This window comes from Poeciliopsis prolifica, unplaced genomic scaffold (genome assembly GCF_027474105.1).
Source record: "Poeciliopsis prolifica strain line A6 unplaced genomic scaffold, Auburn_PproV2 SCAFFOLD065, whole genome shotgun sequence".
NCBI classification, from domain to species: domain Eukaryota; kingdom Metazoa; phylum Chordata; class Actinopteri; order Cyprinodontiformes; family Poeciliidae; genus Poeciliopsis; species Poeciliopsis prolifica.
This window is the reverse complement of record NW_026562440.1, coordinates 2,270,982-2,290,717: the sequence shown is the minus strand read 5'-3', so window position 1 is coordinate 2,290,717 and position 19,736 is coordinate 2,270,982. Positions and strand designations below refer to the sequence as shown.

General features: G+C 38.4%; 2 protein-coding genes across 2 annotated transcripts; both read right to left on the bottom strand.

The window, feature by feature from the left end:
* Positions 1-2,548: 2,548 nt before the first annotated feature.
* On the bottom strand, positions 2,549-14,709 carry LOC129351236 (translocation protein SEC63 homolog). Its single transcript, XM_055020131.1, is given in 22 exon segments — positions 2,549-4,058; positions 4,362-4,466; positions 6,174-6,374; positions 6,457-6,639; positions 6,731-6,889; positions 6,987-7,061; positions 7,199-7,281; positions 7,420-7,506; positions 7,509-7,551; positions 7,845-7,990; positions 8,090-8,182; positions 8,545-8,677; positions 9,443-9,537; positions 9,691-9,799; positions 9,896-9,946; positions 10,047-10,105; positions 10,774-10,835; positions 10,945-11,057; position 11,152; positions 11,194-11,307; positions 13,709-13,808; positions 14,448-14,709. Coding segments are annotated over 22 exon segments (2,274 nt in total). The 5' UTR covers positions 14,572-14,709; the 3' UTR covers positions 2,549-3,920.
* A 1,743-nt stretch (positions 14,710-16,452) lies between these two features.
* On the bottom strand, positions 16,453-18,299 carry LOC129351200 (iodotyrosine deiodinase-like). The gene is given in 7 exon segments (XM_055020064.1): positions 16,453-16,637; positions 16,796-16,827; positions 16,830-16,880; positions 16,883-16,950; positions 17,039-17,198; positions 17,326-17,523; positions 18,049-18,299. Coding segments are annotated over 7 exon segments (885 nt in total). The 5' UTR covers positions 18,242-18,299; the 3' UTR covers positions 16,453-16,454.
* Positions 18,300-19,736: the final 1,437 nt, after the last annotated feature.

Sequence of the window (19,736 nt, the reverse complement as noted above, 5' to 3'; positions counted from 1 at the left end):
ATGCATCACTGTCTGCTAATAAAAACTTAACATTTAAGACCAGAATATTATAAAAATAATATTGTAATATTATTACAATGTAATAATATTTTCCAAGAAATGTGGACTTGTTGGAAATTGTTTGTGCAGCTTAAAGGTTGTTAATCTGACAAACAAGCCTAACAACCAATATCAGTTGAAAATAAGTGGGTATATAGTCCAATCATGAGGTTTTGGAGTGTTTTTTGGCGGTCAGAAGCTCACAATCAGCTCACACCAAGAAATCTAATTATTTATTGCTTATTAGAAATCATAAGATTTCTAGTCAATTCAAAGTCTTTTCAGAAAAGACTTTGAATACTTTACATTTCTACTGAATGGACTTAAAGCAGAGAAAATCAGTTATATCCACCTGCAAGTAGGCTATTTGAATATGACTTCATAAAATGATTATTGTTCACATGCTTAGATATGCAAAATCAATTGCCTGAAAAGAAAAATAGCATAGTATTGCGTTGAATATAATGTCTTTATATTGTGCAGTGCAAACATCAATCAGAAGCTCGCATGATCGTAAACGATGACTAACAAATACACACGGGAATAAAAAAAAAAAAAAGATCACAAAGTAAGTTATTTTCCCCTTACGTGTTTCTTAATAATGTAATTTATTTACATTCCAAGCAGCGTGTCCTTCGATGTAAACAAAAACATAAATAATGCATCATGGCTTTGGTTCTACTATGCCGTTTTTATTCACCTTTCTCCGTGTGGTTGATTCCGGTCGAGGCTTCCGAGGCGGCGCACCGCAGGCGGGTTGGATGAGGGGCTGTTAGCGGAGCACGGAGCAGAAGGAGCCGCAAAAAAAAAAAAAGGAAAAAAAAAAAGAGCGCAGGGCTCCCGGTCCGCTTTGCCGGACCCTTCGGATGCGGCAGGAAAGCGGCTGAGAGCGGAACCGGACTCTGAGGTCGGGAAACGAATCGCAGCGTCACCTTCCCACAAATAAAGACGGTGCGAAAGCGTTGACCAGAGTTGGTCTCACCTGGACGCAGGACGATGAGAGTAAAACGATGGTTTGTGGGGGGATTTTTTTTTTTTTTTTTTTTTTGGCGTGGCTGATTTTCCTATCTTGCTCAAAAGCAGCATCGCTCGTTTCCGCCTGACCAGAAAACAACTATGGAACCGAAGCGCCTCCGAGTTTTAAGTGGCTGAATTGTAAGGTCGATATGGCTCAACAGCAGTAGGCCTATAATTTACATTTTAACGTTGCACTTGGTTGACATATCTAAAAAGGATATGTCAACCAAATTAGTTTATCTCGAAAAACTCACGTGTAAATTTGCAAAACCTAAGAGAGGGGATTCCCACACCTTATTTCCCCACATGAGACATAATGAGTGAAATATCAACCATAATTCATTTCACAAATTCATTCAAGGAGTGAATTTTGATTCACTCCTTCAATGAATTGATCCACAATCAACTTTTTGTGTTGATTATGAAATATAGTTAATTAAATTTATGTTTTTCTAGAGTTATGTGTGATTAAAATAATACCTGGGCAGCATTACATCGACACTCTTCTATTCCTAAAGTAGCTGACAGATTGTTGTTGGAATGTTGAGTGGAAGGAAAAAAAATGATTTAAACGGGTAATGAACATTTGATAATCCTGCCATGGTATTTCAACCTAATCGCCAACTGAACACCATGACAAGTCCGGTAGTTCAACAGACCACAAACTCATTTAAAAGTTTTTATTTGAAATGATTTTAAATACAAATAATATATATATATTTTTCCCATTTACAATGAGTTTCTTTGTAAACAAAAGTGGCAGATCAATAGTCATTTGGGTAGTCGCTTGTCCAAACTGAGGCGGCCTGTGGGTCAGTCACCTGGATGCGGTTGGTTGTGGGAGGGACGGTGGAGCCTCATTGCAGCGTTTCCTTTAAATTTCCTCCCACGCAGCACAATTCACCGATGCTACATTCTGTTGCAGAGGGAAGAGTAACTTTTGGTTTACACCTGCTCTGACCTGTAACAAAATGGGGGAATTGTCTAAGCGCCTGTGCTCTAGTGACGGAGCATGGCCTTGAATATTTCAGAAATTCAGATCTCTCACGCTTAACATGACAAAACCAAAATGCACTCTGGAAAAGATCAAATAAACAAACAAATGTTCAGATTTTCTTAGTGAAATACTGCAAGAACTAAAACTGCAGAGTTACAGAGAACTGCATTAAGAAGCTTCAATTTTTCTTAAAACATCTACAAATAAAGATGAAAACAACAAGTCTGAATACATGCTGTAGCTCAACTGCGACAAAAGAATAAAAAAGAAAACTAAATGAAAGACAGCTCCATTTGCTTTGCAATCCTCAGGTCTAAAAACAAGAGTCAAAAGTAAGTGGGTTCTGCTTTATGGTAAGAAAAACACTATTAAGTATGAAAGTAAAATTCCAACAACCATTTGTTCAGTTGTGTGTGTGGTAGAAACATCACATTCAAACCTCTAAATATTTCACACAAAAAAAGGAAAATAACCAACTCCTCATGACAAGGTGAGTGATGTGTAGCCCCAACAACGTGGAGCTGTATTTTACTCCAAATAAACAATTCAGATGTTTGGTTTTTTACAGGGAAAATAAATCCGATCTGCTCGTGGGAACCACCAGAGGATGCAGACGCTGTGATTCAGCAGATGTATTCATAAGGCCCATATAGGACAATGACTTACACTGGAATGTGCTACAACTGGAAAGAAAACAAGAGGAAATCGAAGTAATGCATGACTCCAAAAGGCCAGGAGTAAAGATCACTATCTTAGTCAATTCAAATGGCTGAAACGGTAATTTTTTTTTTTTAATGCACCGATCACGGTTTTTATGGTTCATACGAATAAGAAAAAAAAAGGTATATTGATAGAGGTAGTAGTTTCGAAGCATACAGACAAAAGAATTCCAAGATTATCTCCATTTTTGCAAACCATTTCACTCTAAACTTTCAGATTTTATTGCAGTCAAACAAAAAGTGCAGCATGAGTGTGAAATCTTTGTTTTGATGCACTTAATAAAAGGGAGAGTCAGATTTTCAGCATATGACCTGCTGAACCTTGACTGCTTGACTGAGGCATTTCTACTTCCTCACGTAACAAATGGAGAAGAATATAGCGCTCTTTAACACTGCAAGTTATTTCATTTGACTCATTTAGAACCAACATACAAATTAATAAAAATAAAAAGTACAAATGAAATACAGTTGTGATGCTGGAAAGAAAGGAAAACAGCAAAAATATAAACTTGTGGAACCCCTGCACTCAAAAGAGAAGATGCTTCTTTAATATACGCCTCTGCAGATGAAGAGTACAACAGAAAGTTTCATAAGTGTGGAAAATATCGGCGCAGGAGAATTTTAAAACCAAGAGAGAGCGCGAGAGAGAGGGGACAATGTCCCTACAGAGTTTGTTTGTTTCTGTTAGTTTTGCAAATGGAAGCAGCTGTTATTTATCCGCCTCGAGGAAAAGAACCCATTTAATAATAATAGGTCCTTTAGTCCAAGCTATTTTTTTTCTTGTCTCTCATACCTATACAAATACATACACTTTACACAGCACACACACTCACTTACTCACGCACTCAGGCCTGTTAGTATTCACAGAAATGTCCGCCTGCAGCAGACGATGAAACACAAAGTCTCTATAGAAAGGGGGGAGATGGGAGCAGGCCCCCAGGGGTCACAGTTTATGACATTGTAAAAGTAAAATGGTGGCGGGTTCTGAGTGTAGAAATTCTCCTCAGTGATTTATTCATTCATGTGTTTTTGTTTATGGCAGGCACGGCTTCTCCTCGTCGCTAGTGGATGAGCGGTCGCTCCGGGGGGCGTTCACGTCCGCCCCCGACTCGCTCACGTCCGCCCCCGACTCGCTCACGTCCGCTCCGTCAGTCGTTGTCCTCGTCTTCGTCGTCGCTCTCCTCGATGCCGTCGCTGTCCTCCTGCTCCTCGTCCTCCTCCTCCGTGTCGGGGATGTCCCACTGTGGGTGGTTGTCCAGCATGGCCTTGGCCTCGTGGACCTCCAGCTAAAGAAAACACACACAGAAAAAAGACAACTTTTAAACTAAAATTTAATAAAAATATTATACTTAATTTAAACAAAAATCCAGTAGCAAATACCACCATCTTTTTTTTTTTATAATTGCAAAGAATTGAATCAGTTTTTAATATATTTTCAAATTTTTGACAATATTCAATACCAGAAAAATGCTGTAATTCTTGCCCATTTTAAAATGACAAAGAAACTGAAAATATAATGTAGATTTGCTGTAAAATACAGCGAGAATATTAAAAACACACTATGAACATATGAATAAACATCTCATCACCTTAAGTGGTTTGAACTGATCCAGACCCAGGTAGGAATCAGAACGGAGGATGACTGAGTACTGGTAGTTGCCTGCTTTGGATGGGGCTGGAAATTTTAGTTCCACCTGAAAAACAAAAATAAAAGAAGAAACAAAGGTTGAGCCACATTTAATTGAACTGAATACTGGTCAATTTTCAAATAACTATTGCTCGTCCAAAGTGGAGATACGAGTCTAAAGACACTTTAGAGAAGAACCGTGTCAAATTTGGTCCAGGACACTCCCCTCACCTCTTTACTGGGTTCTTCCTCTCCATTCTTTGTTGATAAACTTGTAGTTAATCCAGTGATCTGTCACCAGTACCAGATTAACTAGGCTAGGCTAATCTGCACTACTTAGGTGTAAGATCAGGTCAGCAACAACGTCAGTGTTTGACAGTTTTCTATTTAAAGTTTCATATTATCCAGCTACTTCTTCTAAACCTTTCCATTAATAAAAAAGACAGAGGACTTGTAACCCACATCTTGTTGACATCTGTACTTAAGAGTCAGTCTATTTCCAGCCGAGTTCCTATCTTGTCGTCTTTTCAAAACAATCCACCTAAAGTGTTTGTTTACAACTGGACACGCTCCTCTTGTCAACTCGGAAAGAAAAATATTGCTTTAGGATTGTAATTTACCATTAAATGTGAGTTTGCACAAGGCTGCAGCAAACCGAATCTGAACAGTTTTTCAATTAAGCTTTCATAAAACCATTTAGAGAGAAAGATGGCTCCGTTGTAAAAGCTCGCCCTTACAAATGGTCTTCTCAGAGGAGCGGGCAGCGGCGTGTATTACCAGAAATTAACCAACTCATGATGATGACAGGGCTTGACTATAAATATTACCTATTCTACATCAGGCTGTGATTAGCAACTTGTGCAAATACATACAGTAAACATCTAATTATCAGCACGATGAAGCTTTTTATTATTCATCGTAAGTGAGTTGAACATGGCTGCTGTAAACAGCCCCGTCTGCTTGGGGGGGAAGCAACCAGTCTGGGCTGCCGGAAACACATCTGCCACATATGCAGAGCCTTAAATCCCACAATGCAAGCATAGGAGAAACTATCGAGGAGACAGACTAATTGATTGGTACCCAGCGACCCATCATGCACGAAAGGGGGCAGCTCCCGTAGCGACAGCTGGCTGCGCAACGTTACACGAAGCCCTCATTAAGCTTTTACTTTCCTGTCAATCTGGGCTGTTGTTGGAGAAAACTGTTCTGGATAAACATGCACAAACTCCTCGGAGGGAGCAATGCTGAATGCAAAGGCCGGCCTTGTAACACGATGTGAGGAAATGTTGATTGGGTGCGTTGTAACAGAAACTACAGACGCATCAATCAAAAGTTTGAGCAAATTAAGAAGAGAAAAAATTATTGCGACAAAGCAATTATTGAAATAATTTGCAGCAATTTTGGAATCAAAAGAGGCCATTTGCAAAGAGAGGTGTACAAAAAGAACATACAATTTGAATTTAAGATAAAAAAATAAATAAAACTTTGTAAATATGTTCTACCCCAAACTCCTTTTGAGGTAGATCTTCATTTGGTTCAAATTTTGTCAAAAAGAAATAAAGTCTTATTAGGCTCCTTTTGCTACCCAATTATTAATTGGTTAATTAAAAAACAACAAACAGGTTAGCCAACACTGTATTGATGTTAACTCAAGCAGAAAAATCTGAGCTTTTCCTCCAACTTTATTTTGAAAACACAGCACTAATACTGAAAATAGTAGTGAGAGGAAAATGCGCTGACTTTCCTCAACACCTTTTCAGAAGCACAGTCTCACCTCCTCTGAGTCTTTTAGAGTGCAGACGTGGTAGGGCATGGAGACGAGCGTCTGATCTCTGCGGTCGGCGATGTACAGCCACCACCACTCCTGCTTCTCCTCTGGGAAGTACAGGCTGTAGACGGGGTGCGTCACCTTCGACTTCGTTTCCAGTAGCGCCCGCTCTCGCCGCTGGATGCTCTGCTGCAGCGCCTCCCACTCCTGAAAGGTTGGATGAAACAACATTTAGTTGAAGGCAAGCTCACGTTCCTTTACTTAGTGTCTATAAAAGCTTCACAGTGACCTCCTCGTCGTCTCCACCGCCCTCGTCGACTTCGGTGTCGCTTTGTTTGTCGCTCTCTTCATCTCTTTCGCTGGGAGAATCCTTGTTGGTTTCGCCGTCGTCCGACTCGCTGCCTTTATCTGACGCTTCGTCGTCGTCTTCCTTCGCTGCGGATGCTGCAGCTGAGGTTGTAACTGCCATTTCCTGAGACATTGTAAACATTCCAATAAACTGAAACAAGGTGATCGTCATTGTTACAAAGAGTCGCATTCAGCAAAGATTTTAGGATGCTTACATTTCCAGCCACGTTGCCATTAGCCTGCTTGCCTTTAACAGGAGCAGGCAACACTTTCTTCTTGGGTAATTTCTTCTTCTTGGACTTGGCTGTCTTCTTGGCCCCTTTGTTCTTGCTTTGCCAAACTTTAGCTTTGGCTTTATTCGCGTCTCCCTGATTCTGAATTTAAGACGAGATTAAAAGTTGTCATTTATTTATGCTGGGATTTTAACAAACGCTGACGTTTTCCGTCTGCAGATCAAAGATGGCGGGTTACCCTTACTACTTCCTCTGTATTGGTTGTCTCCTCTCCCTGACATATTGATGCTTCCTGCTCCTTCTCAAACATGTCCTGCAAACAATGAACAGTAGGACAGCGTGACACTTTTAAAGCCTTGAAGTTAGCAAAGTGCGCCCTCTTCTGGTGACAAACCACAAAAAACACGTTTTTCTATAAAGTCTTAGCATTCCACCAAATGAAATACTTACTGCCATACGTTTCCTGGTTAGGGTGACTGTTACTGTGACGATTGAGCCTGCGGTGATGTTACTGCTGTCCTCATCATCAAGGACTAGCAAACATAAAGAAAAAGGAGAATAGCAGCTAAACTTAACCGATCCACACTTAAAATGTCACATTTTCCACCCAGAAGCACTTTGAAGACAAGTTCCCAAGAAGTAAATGTAGATGAAAAGTTGTCTGGACAAACCCTGTAGCTTGATGCCCATGGTGATATGAGGGAAGCTGCCCAAAACAGCCATGACCTCGTCGTACTTCTCCTCCCCAAGGAAACGCTCGCCCGAGAACAAACACTCACCCCCTGCAGCGTTCTCACCTTATACTGCACAGAGGACAGGAAGACAACAATTCCTCAGGGTTTCATACTAAATAAACAACTCAAATGCACTAAATTAGTAAACTACAAAATAATCCATAAACAGATGTTACTTTGATGCTAACTTTTTTGTTCTTGTTGAAGTATCATATTTACTGGTAATCATTTTGGTTTTGTGCTTCAAGATTAAAAATAACTTTTGGTCTACCGTCATCATAAATAATCTAAAAAAAGAAAAATAATAAAACAACCCATCACTCAGATTTTAGCAACTTTTCCTTTCCTGTGTTAGGGCCTACCTTCTTAGAAATGCAGTAGCGTAGGTGCTCCTCTTCGAAATGAGGCAGCTGCAGCAACGGTGACTTGGTCTCCTGCAGGCCCTGCACGATCATTTGGGTCAGCTTCATACAATTCTCAATGGTCACCAGTCTGGGAGCGGGGAAACCTAGAGACGAATAAGCAAGTGTGCGCAGATTATTTCTAGCATCAAGGAAATGGAGGCATTGTGATGCTTAGTAGGAGTTGCGACCATCGCTATGTGTACCTCCTCTGCTGTTAGCCATCATGGTGAGCTGACAGCCAACGTTGATCATCTCCTGAAGAAGAGCAGGACTCTTCCTCACCACAAATCTTTGATCTGGTGAAGAAATACAGAGAACACATTTAATCTGTCTAAGTGTTTACTACTTTTACAATAAATCACATGTGAACAGGTTATTTGGATTTTTAATGACTTTTCCTTTCGTAGAATTTCCTCTAGTTTATCAAATGCTCAGCAGCTTGTGGGGCTGTTTTAGTTCCTGGAACCCTCAAGATGTCTCAAAGACCTCTGCTACTCCAGAGACTTTTATAAATGTATGCTTGCTATTACCAAAATTTATTTTCAAAACTACACCACCACAAAAAGGGCTGCAAATAAGAAGCTTCACAAGTGTTTGAATCTAAAGGAACAATGGACGAACAGAAGATTTAAAATGTAATTCAACTGATCAGTCCTACCTTCTTCTAAGTCCTCTGACACCTCCATGCGGGCCAGATGTGAGAGCACCAACACCCTGGCCTTGAAGCTGTACGGATAACAGAATGGAGGCTCTTTCTTCTTCACGTTGATATTTCCCAATTCACGGATCAACTGCAACAAATGCACAGGCAAAAAATACTGAATCCTTGGTAAATTCTTTGAGATAAATGATAAATTGTAGAGATTTGCTTAGCCAACATGTGGTAAAAGATTCTGAGGGGCGTTTGCTTCCCACTATACATAAATATTTAGGTATTTTCTCAATTCTTAACCCCTTAATTGATGATTTTAGTGATTAAAGTCTGTCTCTTTTTCACAACAAGCAAACATGATGTTTATTGCCTGGATTCAGGAAGAACAAAAATTCAGAATTTTAAAATGTATTCTTTATGGATTCCCGTAGTAGAACTACTGGATCAATACACGTTTTCCAATATTACTTTTTAAAGAATCACATCAAAAACTTCAAACCTCATCATAAACAAAAATCCACAAATTTTTCTAGTTTCTAACCCTTAAATTGCCAGTGTGAAGTTTTTTTTGGCAGTATTCTTTTAGATTATCCAACACTAAAATTATGTTGTATTTATAATAAGATGCTTTTTTTTTCTTCCTTCCATATGCAAATTAGTAATTTGGCAGTTCATTGCAAGAACATGGGGAGGAAGGGGTATATTTAAATAGGAACCAGCAGCACATAAAAAGATGAAGGGACACAGGTTGCTCCATGTATTTTAATAGGCATGAGGAACTGCCAAAACAAGTAAAAGTTTATTTCTTCTCCACACAGCTAAAACAAAAATAACATTAAAGTTCTGCCCAGACACCAAAAACTTTTCCTGAGTCTTTGAAACTCCAGACAAGATGCGTTTCTACCTGCGGCACTTCGACATTGTCTGTGGGTCTGATGGTCGCCTCTTTATTGCTGCGAGGGTCAAATTCACAGGCTGCAGTGAGGACCATGGTTAATCCTGTATGACACAAAAATGCGTGACACCTGAAGTTAAACGTTAAAAGATCTACCAACAAAGTACCAGAGCCTCCAAATAAAAAAAATAAAAATCTAAAAAATTAAATAAATAAACTATGCATGTGAAAATACTTTCAGTCTTGATTAAACTCACGTTTCATGTTCATGTTTGGTGTTTTGTAAATAAAATGCATAAAAAGTTGTGTGGTGCTGATGAGGATCTGGTCTCCGCTGTATCGGATTGAGCGGTACCACCAGGTGCCCTAAAGCAAGCAGGCAAAAATGAACCACCATACATTAGAAGAACATTATAGTTGGTACAAAACCTGACTTAAGAAGAAATTGTGCCTAAAGCTTACCACAACTACAGGAAGGATGACCATGAAGGCAAGGCCATAGACCAACAACACCTAGATAAAAAGAAGTCTCTCTGTTAGTGTAGGTCATTGTTTGACATTCAGATGAATGGAATGAAAACAAAAACATTATTTCTAGCTATAAAATTTATACCAGCATGGAATTCTTCTGGTCCACAATCCAGGCAGGCAAGGCGATACCAAAGCTGGTGACTGGAAGAGGAGAAAGAAAATGGACCAAAGCAGAAAAAAAGTTTTTGTTTGTTTTTTACACCTCCTGTTATTTTCAAAAACACTCTATGAAGTTAAAGCTGAAGTCTGTCTGGTACATTTTTCATGCAATCATTGTTAATGGAAAAACATAATCCATTTGTTAATGTGCAAATTTTGGGCAGTCAGCCATTCCCATTTAACTTTATTCTAGCTTAATTTCATCAAATTGTGAAAATTATGCTACTATCCAAGTGAATTAATAATGCATTGAAACCATAATGCATATAGTTAAATAAATACTTGTTAAGTTGCATTGAAATGTTAGTCTATCATTTGAGGATTTCACTAATGACCAAATTATGGCCAATGTTCATTTATTTACAGTTCAACCTCATATGTAATATTATGCAATTATTATTAAAAGCTATTCTAGTACAATGCCTAATGCCAAGAGCTGCCCCTTATTTTCATGCTGGAGGAGGCAGTTAATCCATATATTTTCAGTTTTAAAAAGCTTGGTATTTTCACTGTACATTTTGTGGTATGGCATAAAATAAAAAGGGTTTGTTAGAAATAAATAAAACAACTTCTGGAGGAAATGCACCAACCAGGAGTTTTCTAAAGTAGTGGGTATCGGCAGAGCAACGACACAGGTAGCTTTAACTTACCTCCTGGACCATCTGGGTTACCGTACAGTTCCCAGTTCTGTCGCGACTGTTCATTGGTTAAACTGCAGAAACAAACAAAAGACAGAATATGTTCACCAAATACAAAACACTGACAATGTTGATTTGACTAAATCACTAAGTAATTGAATAAATTTTTAAAAACCCACTTACGCAGCATAGGCTTTGGCAATTCTCATAAACATGACGTCATCACCACCTTTGTCAGGGTGGTACTTGAGCGACAGTAGATGATACTGTTTTTTAATTGCTTGCACCTTCGCGCCCTGGAGTCAAGAACACAATCACACGAACGAGTTCACATCGAGATGTTCACTTCTCAAGACAAACCTAGGTTTGATTTTCTGGATGCTGCATAACTCTCTAATCATTAAAGTGATCTGGAAAAAGAAACTAATTTACGGTTCCAAGTTGAGGACTTCATATGGGTTGTACTCCTGGTAATCCCTGTCCAGCTTGGACACCTTGTAGGCTAGAAGTAGGAATACAGCCCACCCAAAAAGCAAGGCCACTTTTCTGGAAAAAAAAAAAGAAGAAAGAATTAAACACAAATCACTCATGAAAGCTTTGTTTATTCCAAGAAAGAATAAGCATGGTTCTCTTTTTTCATAGAGGGATGGAAACTAGAGTGGTGAAGAAAAGGTAGTAACAATTTTAACGGGATTAGGTGAGAATTTTTCAATCTTAAGTTTTAGTCAAGCTGTACGACATTTTATTTGTTACTCAATTGTTCACCCTTTCAATACTGGAATAAATAATTGATTTTCCATTGGTGGGTGAAAGAATCCTGTAGATCACCACAAATCCCCAACTGGTCTCTAGTCTCTCTGGATGAATCAAACGTAATCTGACCACTAGAGATGTGTTCTCGTCTTCTGAGAAAATAAGGATTTCACAATCGCTTTCCTTTTCACTCATTGGTCCAAATATTCATAGAGTAAACTGATCCATTTTGGATCAAAGCTAACAAACAGTCTTGAGACCACACTGAGCAGCTGCTCTTAGCTCATAAAGACGCATTTTATTGACAAAGAAAACAAAATGAGCACATGTATGTGTAAAAGCACCACTTCTGAAATCAACATCTGCTACAAAAATTTGTTTTTCAACCTCAAAGTCACTCCCTAACATCCCTAGCAGCATTTTTTCCTTCAGAGAGGAAACTTGTCATCAGGAAATAGAAAACGAATTACAATCGATGCATCTCCACAGAGCAGAAGGTCACAAAAGTTCTGGCATCCTTATTGTTTTATCATTCACAGATAGATGTTGAACTTGTTACCATGACAATGGCAAAAGTAAGAAAATATGTGCCCAGAATCTTTACCATGACAACGGATCACTAGTTTACACCAGCTCAGATGTCTGATGGCACAAATACGCAAAACGTTTTCCTATAAAAACAGTGAAACGGTGATGAGCAGAGAAGTGACGCGACTTTTCAGACAAGCATGCCATAAATCTTCATCTGCACAACAGCAATATCGCCGCTGAACGTAGTGATGATGTTATTAGTCATGTTGTCCCATGTCTTTTGACGTCTCCAACTCTCTCTGTGACCATATTGGAAGCTGTCATCTGGGAGAATTTGACTTCATCCATCAGGCCGCATAGCTTATTGGCATGCAAAGTTCAACTTTCGCACTCTGATTCCAACAGTCGGCTACAACAGTTCAATTAATTTTATATCTAGTGATACTGTCATGAGAAGCTATTTGGAAACATGCGGGCCGAGTCAGTATCCCACAAAAATCCTACAAACCAAATATTAGATTTTAGAGGGTAAACAGGATGTGAATGTAATGACAGAGGAAACGTTTAATGTGGGCGGCAGAAGGCAAATTGTTGAGAAGCTGCTATAAAAGTTCATAGATTAAACATAAACAGCTCTGAGAAAACATGGGGAGAAGAGTATTAGTGGACATGTCAGGAAACAAAACATGTTTAGAGAGACAGCAAACATCACCAAGAGATTTAAACAAAATAAAAGGTCATTCATATAATTCCCCCTCGGCAAGCTGCCTAAACCATGTAACGCTTGACCTTTTAACACGCATCACAAAATATTGACACGCTGAGCGAACAGCACCAAAGAACATTCACATACACTGTTATTAGGGAGAATCTTTGTGTAATTGTGGAGTGTAAAAGTCATAGAATGGGTACTTGGTAAAATGTCACCAGCTGTGGAGAAAATGCATTTGGCAAAAAATAAAAATCTCCAGTGGGTGGTCGGCTGTGATAAGAGGGAATGATTTCTTAAAAGAACAAAAAGGCATTTTCAGAACCTAGCTTTTCATCTTTCTGTGGCTGTTCTGCACAGTAATAGAAAAACACACACTTCATCCAATCATATGCCGGTCTTTAGGAAAAGAAAAAGGCAACACCAAGGTCCAACAAAGGATATTTTACAGTGGGGACTTTATATCAACAAATCATCGCTTAGAACTAAAGTAAATCGAAAAAAATAAAATAAAACTGACTGAAAAACATCTGATGTTATACACACATGAGAAAAAGGACACTCTTACAATTTTGGAAGATTTTTATTGAGGGCTTAAGTGATGAGGTTTCCAAGGTGGAGATTCTAAATATTCAGAATTTCAAAAGTAAGATGTTAAAGTCTCGACCTCTACTCCAGAACAGAATGTCTGATCCAAATGCAAGACAGAGATTCCCCTCCTGCAAGTGTTGCTTGGATTTTCATGTATGAGAACTTTCCTCCCCACATAGCAACAGTCCCATGTAACTGAAGTTCACAGCAAAAGCAAGTAAATTGATCTGAAGAGCCAAATGCTCCAAAATGTGGCCATAGCGCTACAAAATACTTCTAAAAACCAATCAGAATTGGCGTCTTGCAATGTGTCAGGCTTTCAGCTCATCTTGAAAACGGTCAAACCCAGCTGTCTGCACTCACTTTAGTGTCGGGACGATGCTCTGCTGAGACTTCATCAGCCTGAGCCGATACCACAGGCACCGGCCATGTACCCTCCTCAGGCTCTTCAAACGCAGTTGTTCTGAAAGGAAGATGGAGAGGGACCAGTTAGGGACACATCAGCACTATCTGAATGATAACACTCTCTGACTTACATCAGTTAGATAACAAAAAGAGGTGAAATGTTAAACAGAGGAGTAGGTTCCTTTTAGAGTAGATTTAGTTTAACAGAATGAATCATTTTAGGCATCAATATACAAGGACTGCAACAACAACAACAACAAACTGGTGAACTTTGTCTGATTCGGATACATCAGAACATATCTGTTGTTTACAAACAGATAGCAGGAGAAAGATAAGAATACTCTATAATAAGACTTTTAAAAAGACAAACTTGAGATGCTGAGAAATCAACACTACTACTAAATTGCAACTTTACATTAAATAAGGAATTGGCTTCATGATTACATCCAAACACGGGCTATAAAGTCAGGTTGTTTGGATGCCAAAACAGACAGACAAAAAGACATGTGCATCATATTTCTGACGTTTGTTAGCTTCAGTTTGCACAATGGTATATTTCCAGGCTGTGAAAATAAGAAAATCTCTCTCTCTTTTTTTTTTTTTTTACAACTTGCTAAGTTTCCATAGCATCTAGTATTCGTCCAGGAAGGGTTAATGAGCGATATAAGACAACAGAGAGCCAACTACCGGGCCTTACCAGCGTTCTGATCCCGGGGCCACAGGTAATATGTGGCCGGGATCACAATAAGTCCGACGAAGGACGTGAGAAAATAGAAAAACGTATTGCCGCTGTCATCGTACTGGAACTGTTGTCCGGCCATTTCAAAGCGGCGCTGGGCTCGCCCTTGTTCCCCACCGTTGCGTGTTTCTCCCTCTCAGAGCCCCAAAATGTAACAGAGTTTCGATTGACTAGCTTGCTAGCATCCAGCCGACTGAGCTCGATGCCTCGGTGTACGTGGTGTACGCCTGCGCAATGAGGCGTCTCTTCTTCTTCTCTTCATTAAGGGCAGGACTCACACAACGACAGCGCATTGGTTCCCCCAACAGTTCCCTGTTTAAATGTTGGGCGCTGTTCTATATTTTAGTTAAATACGTGTAAAAAAGAAAAATACACATTTTTTCCCTGTCCCATATTTTAGTTAAATATGTGTAAAAATATATATAATTGTGTTACTTAAGTCTGGTTTAAGTACAAATAGTAAAGTAAAATTTTATGTTTGAAATATATTTTAAATAGGCAATAACAGTTAGTAAATCATGACAAGTAAAAAAGTTACTGTTTATGGATTGTGATCATGTCTTAAATTTACACTACAGAAAAAGGTTTCCTTCACTTTTCAAATCTAAAAATATTCTTTAGAGTTAGAATTGGTGAATTGTTGCTTCACATTCACACTGTAAAAGGCAATATTTCATTCAATGAAATATTGAATGAATAGCAAAATTTTGAATTTTGTTATCCAAATTCAACTCTATTCAATTGCTAATAGACATACAGTTTTAATTTCTTGGTTTTAATTTTTTTCGACCAGCTGGGGCCTATTTGGACTTAGTTTTGATGTTCGTCAAGTGCATTTTTAGGTTCTTTCTTGGGTTCTCATCTCCTAATCCAAAAGCATGTTTGTAAGTTTCATGAGCCTCATTAAATGTTCGTTGAGTGTGTGTATTTGTATTGCTACTTTTATATCACAGAAAAGAGTAGACCAAATATATTCCTGGCAATATATTTTTATATAGTATGGACATGCATAATAGGCACAAATCTTTTTCATATATAATTCATATCCAATGTTTTTCAGTGCAACCTAAATCTGGACTGTCATGTTACATTTCATCCAACTTAGCAACACTGAAATGTGACAAGAGAAAATGTTAAACAAGGTGCAAAAGAAGCGTACACCTTCTGAAAACAATGTGTTGCATGTAACATCGTATTATCTTTTGTGCAGGCATTTCACGTCAGGAGTGTAGAAGGCACATAAAGTCTGATAGTGGTCACATCTAAATTATGTCAGTTATATCACAACAAGGTAGAGCTCAGCAACGAATCAGAATTGAGTATTAACATGTTGAGTGTGTTCCCCACTTCTCACCTTTTAATTGATGCAGATAGGCACTCCCTGCAGAGTAGGTACAGAAAATGGATGGAAAATATTTTTTTTTTTCAACCCAAATATTGCACGTTTTAGTGAGCCAATATCAATTTATCTTTTCAACCCATTCTTTAGTAGCCTTTGGCAGCAGTATTAAACATCTATTTAACTTTACCACAGTATTGCCTTCACATGTATTTTCAAATGAGCAAGCAATAATGGTTTAGAAAACAGAACCACTGGCCGATGTTTTAAGAATCACAAGGTTAAGTGTTACACCTACTGATCAAGGACAAATTTAATGAGCAAAAATTGGGAATACAACAAAAATATCAACATTCACACTTTTTTACTAATTGCTTTATTAAAAAAAGAAAATAGAAGAGCATAACATAGTTTCCTACATAGATGACTGAGAGCATTCTTGAGTGGAGAACATACATCAACATTAGTACACTTTTTTTTTTTGCTATTTAAAGTACTGCTGATACAAAAAAATACCAACTAAAACCTTTTTTTTCTTTGCAGCAATAAGTAGTTTTTAGAATTTTAAAATTATTTGTTCTTCAAAAGACATTTGAACACTTTTCCACATTTTATTTTTGATTTGTTCAGATGGCCACCATGATCTCCTCCAGATTCTTCCGTTTCAAATCTGGCACAGTGGCGTCAGCTGCAGGATAACCCACAGGAAGCAGCATCAGCAGCTTCTCGTTGACCGGCCGCTTGAGGAGGAGCCTGAGCTGAGGGCCACAGTTTAGGGGCGTTGATGTGACGGTTACCAGGCCCACATTCTGACAAACAAAAAATCAGATTCTTTGTTTGAGATTATACTGTGTTTTTGGAAAAATGTTCAGAGAACATAATTGTGCATTGGGACAATTATTTAAAACAATAATTTTCATTTCATTTTGTGTCATTTGTATTTCAGAGAATATTTTGTATTTCTAACCTGCAAAGCAGCCAGGAGGATTCCACAAGAATAGAGACACTGATTTCATTGTAATAGTGGGTCCTTTTCTTGCCATTTGGTAAATCCCATAAGTCTGTTTAAAAATGAGAATCAGGTATGGAGCAACATCCAAATATTCTTTAATCCAGTTTGTCCTGTATAACAAGAGTGATTTATTAGGCATATTCTGCCCTTTTAATCATAATCATAATGGTAAAAAAGATGTGAAGTAAATATGTTCACCTTAGCCTGGCCAAATCATGGACCCACTTATCTCCCATCCTCTGGCGGTAGTTCACCTCCTCTTCTTCTTCCACAATAAGTCTGATCTTGTGCTTTGTGTCCATCTCTGACACTACAACAAACGTCCAGGGCTCTGTGTGAGCACCACTTGGTGCTGTCCCTAAACAGAGATAGAACAAGCTGATGAGCACATTTAAAAATAAACTGATGGGATTTAAAAATCCCAGTTATGATGGCCTTTGTTGATCTTCAAATGCAGGAAAAAGCCAAACTGATAAGTTCCGTGCCTGCAGTGAGGATGACCTTATCGATGACTTCTCGTGGGACTGGCTCGGGGCTGATGAATCTGACAGATCTCCTCTGGTTCATCAAGGAGTAAAAGTCTTTGGACCTCTGCAGCATGGTCTCCTCTGGGTAGCGCTGTGGTGAATAGGGAACATGTGCAAGGGCTTCCTCTTCGTTGTTCTCCACCCATTCATCGTCATCTAAAATGATCTCAAAGAAATGAAACGTGCCTATGACATTTTTGTTAATCGGGGAATGTAAATAAACAAGGAGACAGAGCCAACATATAGTCTGCCGTAACAAGGCACAGAGTTCTGACGTCCTTGAGATGTATAAACTTTAATTATCTGGTATTAATAGTTCCAATTGATGCCAGTTATCTTATACTCAATACGATATTCAAAGTAGTTTGAAAAGTTTATGTCTGAGAAAATCCAATAGATTCCATTGATGCATGGGTACTTTTCAACCTGGGTGATGTAATGTGGATTACATTTATGCATAACGTATGAAGGTTTTAAACACAAGAAACTTCCCCATGCTTGTTTTGCTCATTATTTATTTTTTGGTTTAATATGACTGTTAGTGTTGTATGTCCATTTTTAATCATTGCTCGTTGTTATTTTTCTTATTTTAATTTATGTAAAGCCTTTTGCATCCGATGCAAGTGCGAAACATAAAAATCCTATTTTTCTCTGACTAGTAAAAAAGAAACTGGAATTTACCTCCTCTTGTTATTTCTGTGTCATCCTGCAAGTCCTGGTCCACCCAGGGTCTGACCTCCTTTTTCGTAGGCCCTTTGGTTTGCTCTGCTACTCTCGGACTGGTCTCTGGTGCCCGAGATTTCAGAAACAAAAAGCCGGCCACCATGCACAGGATCAGAGCGAGGACGGGTGTGAGTTCAGACAGGAGAGCCATGACTGACTGAGCTCCTGCTAGTGGGAGCGGAACTACTGTACCGTTGCTGAGTGCAAACCTTGTGTTATAAACACTGCTCTGTTATCTGAAGTGGGCCTTTATGCTGAGTCAGAACATGGGGAAAGGCGTATGAGCTTGGCACCCTGTTGATAAAAAACAATTCCAAGGATCACCAGGTCACACAAAAAACACACACACACACAAAAAAAAAACCCTAAAAGTCTGCAAGTTTAAGTTTCAAAGTCCTGTACCGAGGTTAATATTCCACTTTCTTCTCCCTGTGCTACAAACTGAATAGTAAATCCAAATTGAAACACTTAACAAAAACCTTTAATAAAATATTGATTTTCATGGAGCAAATGAAATGAAAGTGTTTGGGATATAAGCAATTTTTTTGTTATGGTTTATCAGTTCTGAAACAAACAGATTTGGAAATCTCAGAAGCTTGTATAAAGAGGTGTGTTCAAATTCAAATGCAACTGCCTTTGAATCTGTCTGTGTGATTGAATTGAATTGAATCTTTGTTTTGTTTTTCTTTTTTGTGATATTTAGAGCCAAATTAAAAACAAAAGATTTAGAAATGTGGTTGATGGTAGAAATACCTACATTATGTATTTTAAGGACATTTTTAATTTAAGTCCATCTGTGAAAATTCCAATGAGGGTCAATCACCTTTACTTGTTGACCAAATTTATACCATTCCCGAATGTTAACTACATTTTTTTTATGTTCAGTTCCAAAACAAGGAGTGTACCTATTTGAGCCAACAACATGAGATTTGATTTAATTACGGAAAACTTATTGAGAGTTTTCTCAGTGACGAAAAGTAACAAAACCTGATGGTGTTATGGATGAATTCGGACAATAGGTGGCGCAAAAATTATTTGGCCAAGTTCTTTTTTTCTCTCTCTCTCTCTAAATGAAAAGAATGTAAATAGGGATACTGAGATTTTGTTTGTTTGTAGCTACAAACAAGAATACTTGAACAATTATTTTTGGCACTAATAATCTCTGGGGCGGCGAGATCTGAAACAGAATGTCCTGAATTTCATTATGCTGTCCAGTTTTTATGAGCTGCAAGTTAAAACTTGTAATATAGATCACTCTGCGTGACCGATCTGAGTTTCAGATTTTGAACTAAATTGTTGGAATAGACGTCTCGGTGTTCATTAATATCTGCGCCTGTAAGTAAAATGATTGTCTGAATTGGGAAGCGGATTTTTCTCCTTCCCGCCTCTTGATGGCGCAACTGTCTTTAACACATGATGCGCTAATGAAAACCATTGAGGGAATCGAAAGATTCACTGCAAAAAATGATTTACGGCTGTTAACCGGACTTATTTTTGAATATGTACATTTTTAAACACCTTCACCTGCTAATGCGGCGTTCCTGTAGTAAACTCCTTTGTGTTTCTGTTCCATTGTCATCTCCATATTCCACAATTTCTTTTATTATTATTATTATTTGGAGTCTTTATTTTTATTTTTTTTATTT